Source organism: Arachis ipaensis, chromosome B04, assembly GCF_000816755.2.
Source record: "Arachis ipaensis cultivar K30076 chromosome B04, Araip1.1, whole genome shotgun sequence".
NCBI classification, from domain to species: domain Eukaryota; kingdom Viridiplantae; phylum Streptophyta; class Magnoliopsida; order Fabales; family Fabaceae; genus Arachis; species Arachis ipaensis.
The window spans coordinates 124,425,774-124,428,457 of NC_029788.2; the positions used below are offsets into that span (position 1 = coordinate 124,425,774).

The 2,684-nt window shown below is 36.2% G+C and overlaps 1 protein-coding gene across 1 annotated transcript in view; it reads right to left on the minus strand.

Moving 5' to 3' along the window:
* LOC107635201 (acyl-coenzyme A thioesterase 9, mitochondrial) overlaps window positions 1-2,377 on the minus strand; it is a 4,647-nt gene extending 2,270 nt beyond the window's left edge. The window contains exons 1-3 of the mRNA XM_016338596.2: window positions 1,920-2,377; window positions 986-1,163; window positions 4-450 (exon numbers count right to left, since the gene is read on the minus strand). Coding sequence (XP_016194082.1) covers window positions 4-450; window positions 986-1,163; window positions 1,920-2,339 — 1,045 coding nt within the window. The 5' untranslated portion in view covers window positions 2,340-2,377. The remainder of the gene's footprint in view (window positions 1-3; window positions 451-985; window positions 1,164-1,919) is intronic.

The window sequence follows — 2,684 nt, forward strand, 5'->3', positions numbered from 1 at the left end:
CATGGTCAACTTCGAGAAAGCAAGGAACTAATCCAGCAAAGGCATACGCCGTTGAGAAAGCCAACTCAAATGCACGATGCATCAAGAAACCTCCGAATATTCGACCATGGATGTTCCTTTGCTGTGGCTGGCATATTAAAGCATTCTCAAGGCTGGTATCCCTCAGAAGAATGCTGTCTCGATCGGCTAAGGCTGGCATGTCACAGAAAATTCTTCCCTCAGCCAACAAGGCCTGAAGTCTATTTGCTTCCCCATTCTCAAAGTCCCTTTTCTCCCCTCCTCTTTTCCTCTTCTTCAGATTATTTCTTGCTTCAGCTTGCTCATAAAGAAGTTTTTCGTGTTCTGTTTCAGGCGAGAGACGATTCACCGGAGCAGCCTTCCCGGTTATTGAGTCTCGAGCAACAAATATGAAGTTGGCTGTCAGTGCTACTGAGTCTGAGGCACTGCCATCTACACATATTTTGATGGTGCATAAGTTGATTGTGATTTAGGGTGTGTTTGTTTCAACTTCTAAAATAAGTTATTTTACCAACAAAAACCTTCTATATAATTGAAAAAGCTGAAAACTATTTTTTCTTTTGAGAAATTACAATTTTCAGCTTCTACAAAAAGGTTGGAAACTGATTTCTTTTTAAATTTTATCCTATATGTGAAAACTGGTTTATTTAGTAACAAAGTTATTTTGTGGAAAAAAGGCAAAACAAACACACCCTTAATATGAAAAAGAAAACAATGAGAATATAGGGAAAAAGTGAAAATAAAAAAAAATGAAAATGTGATTACTCTCCACTACAAAGATTTGTAGAACACCACCAGAAATTATTGTTGTTTGCAAGAGAATCACATTTGTTTTTTAAGGTTTGTGCAAATCATGAAGGCTGTCATGAGAAGCAATAGGAGATTGAGAAGCTAAGTTTAATTTGGACACCTTCAATTACTCAAATTGTCAAGGATTAATCTGTGATCCCTACAATTAAAGATGTACCTTCTTTGCATTGAGTAACCTCTAGTTGAATCTCTATTGAGGACCTCCCAACCCATATAACAGAACCAACTATTTTAAGATCATTGTCAACACTAATTGGCCTCTTTAACACAATCTTGTCAACAGATGCAGTGACAACTATAAGTGGCCTTGTTGTGCTAGCTTCATCAGAACAGTGCTATTCCACAAACAAATAGAACTCATTAAAACTGGCAGTGAATACAATTTAATTAAAATAACAGAAGAGTGCTAGTGTACCACACCAAGCTCATTGCAAGAAAACCGAAAAATATTCAGTACTTTTCCCATTGTTAAATTTATTGAATTTAAGAATCAAACAACATTTGACCTACTACACAACAAATCACTAACCACAAAAATGAAAATAATCAAAGTACAACCAAAATTCCAAGTCCAAGAACATCATCGTATCCATCCTCAATTGATCAAATAATCTTATTACAAGGACAACCCAGATTATCATTCCGAAAACACTAAAAGAATTGCTGAGTAATCGTAACAAAAAGTTCTAAGAAATCACGGTAGTCACTAGACAAAATGAAGTGGTATAACGTACTTATTCATGGAATAAGCAAAACTTATGAGATTATGTCAATGCATTCTGAAAATTAAATTGTGGCAAAGTTTCAATCTTTCTAGCTAGCGAAAATGGCTATCATCAAAGTAGAACTTAGTTTGATTTTCAGCCCCTCACCACTTACCCTCTAAACTTCACCTTACAACCACATTACAACCCAAAATTACATTGCTTCTCCAATTTACCCGAATTTCTGGTTCTGAATTCTCTCTAATACTTGAAATTCCTAGTAAAAGTATGTTCCAATTGAAGCAACACCCACATAACAAATCCCTAAAAAACCCTCAAAAATCAAAACTTTCTTATTGAAATGTGATCATAATTCAGAATTCATACCTTGACAGAAATGGTTCCAGCTAAGGCATCAAGATCCTCTAACAACTTTCCAATCCTGACCTCATTCCAAGGGTCCCTATACTGCTCTCTGAGGACGAAATCGGAGGAGAAATTGTAGATGATGCTGGTCCTGCTCTGCGACGGTTTCTTAGTGAGCAACGCGCCCTGCGGTGGCGCGTCCCTTGGTGGGTCGAGAAGTCTCTCGAAGATCTTGGTCCTTGCTTCCCAGAGTGCGGTGGTGACCGGAGAATGGTACATACCGGGCCATAATGCGATGGGTTTGCGGTCGGCGGCGGTGGAGGGAGGAGTGATGTTGTTGTTGTCGAAAGGGGCGGTGGTGAAAACAGGGATTGTTCCATTAACGGGGATTGTGATGTAGGTGTTGGTGTTATTGGAAGAAGGAGAATTGTTCAAGTCCATTGTGTTCTCAAGTTTCTTCTTCTTTTCTTCTTAACAAATCTATATATACTCCTTTTACTTTGACTTTGACTTTTCACTTATGCTTTATGTTGGTTTACCTAATCAGCCAACGGTGTTGGCAGTTACAGTTTCATTGGGGAATGAAATGTGAAGTTCATCAAAGAGAACCTTTTTTTTCTATATATATGAAATATGAAATAATGTGAATATTCAAGATTGATGGTTAATAATCTTTAAATAATTTGACTAAATTATTATTTAATAATTTTTAATTATTATTTAATAATTTTTAATTATTAATTTTATATAAAATAATTATATGTAAATTTTTGCTATGATATAATC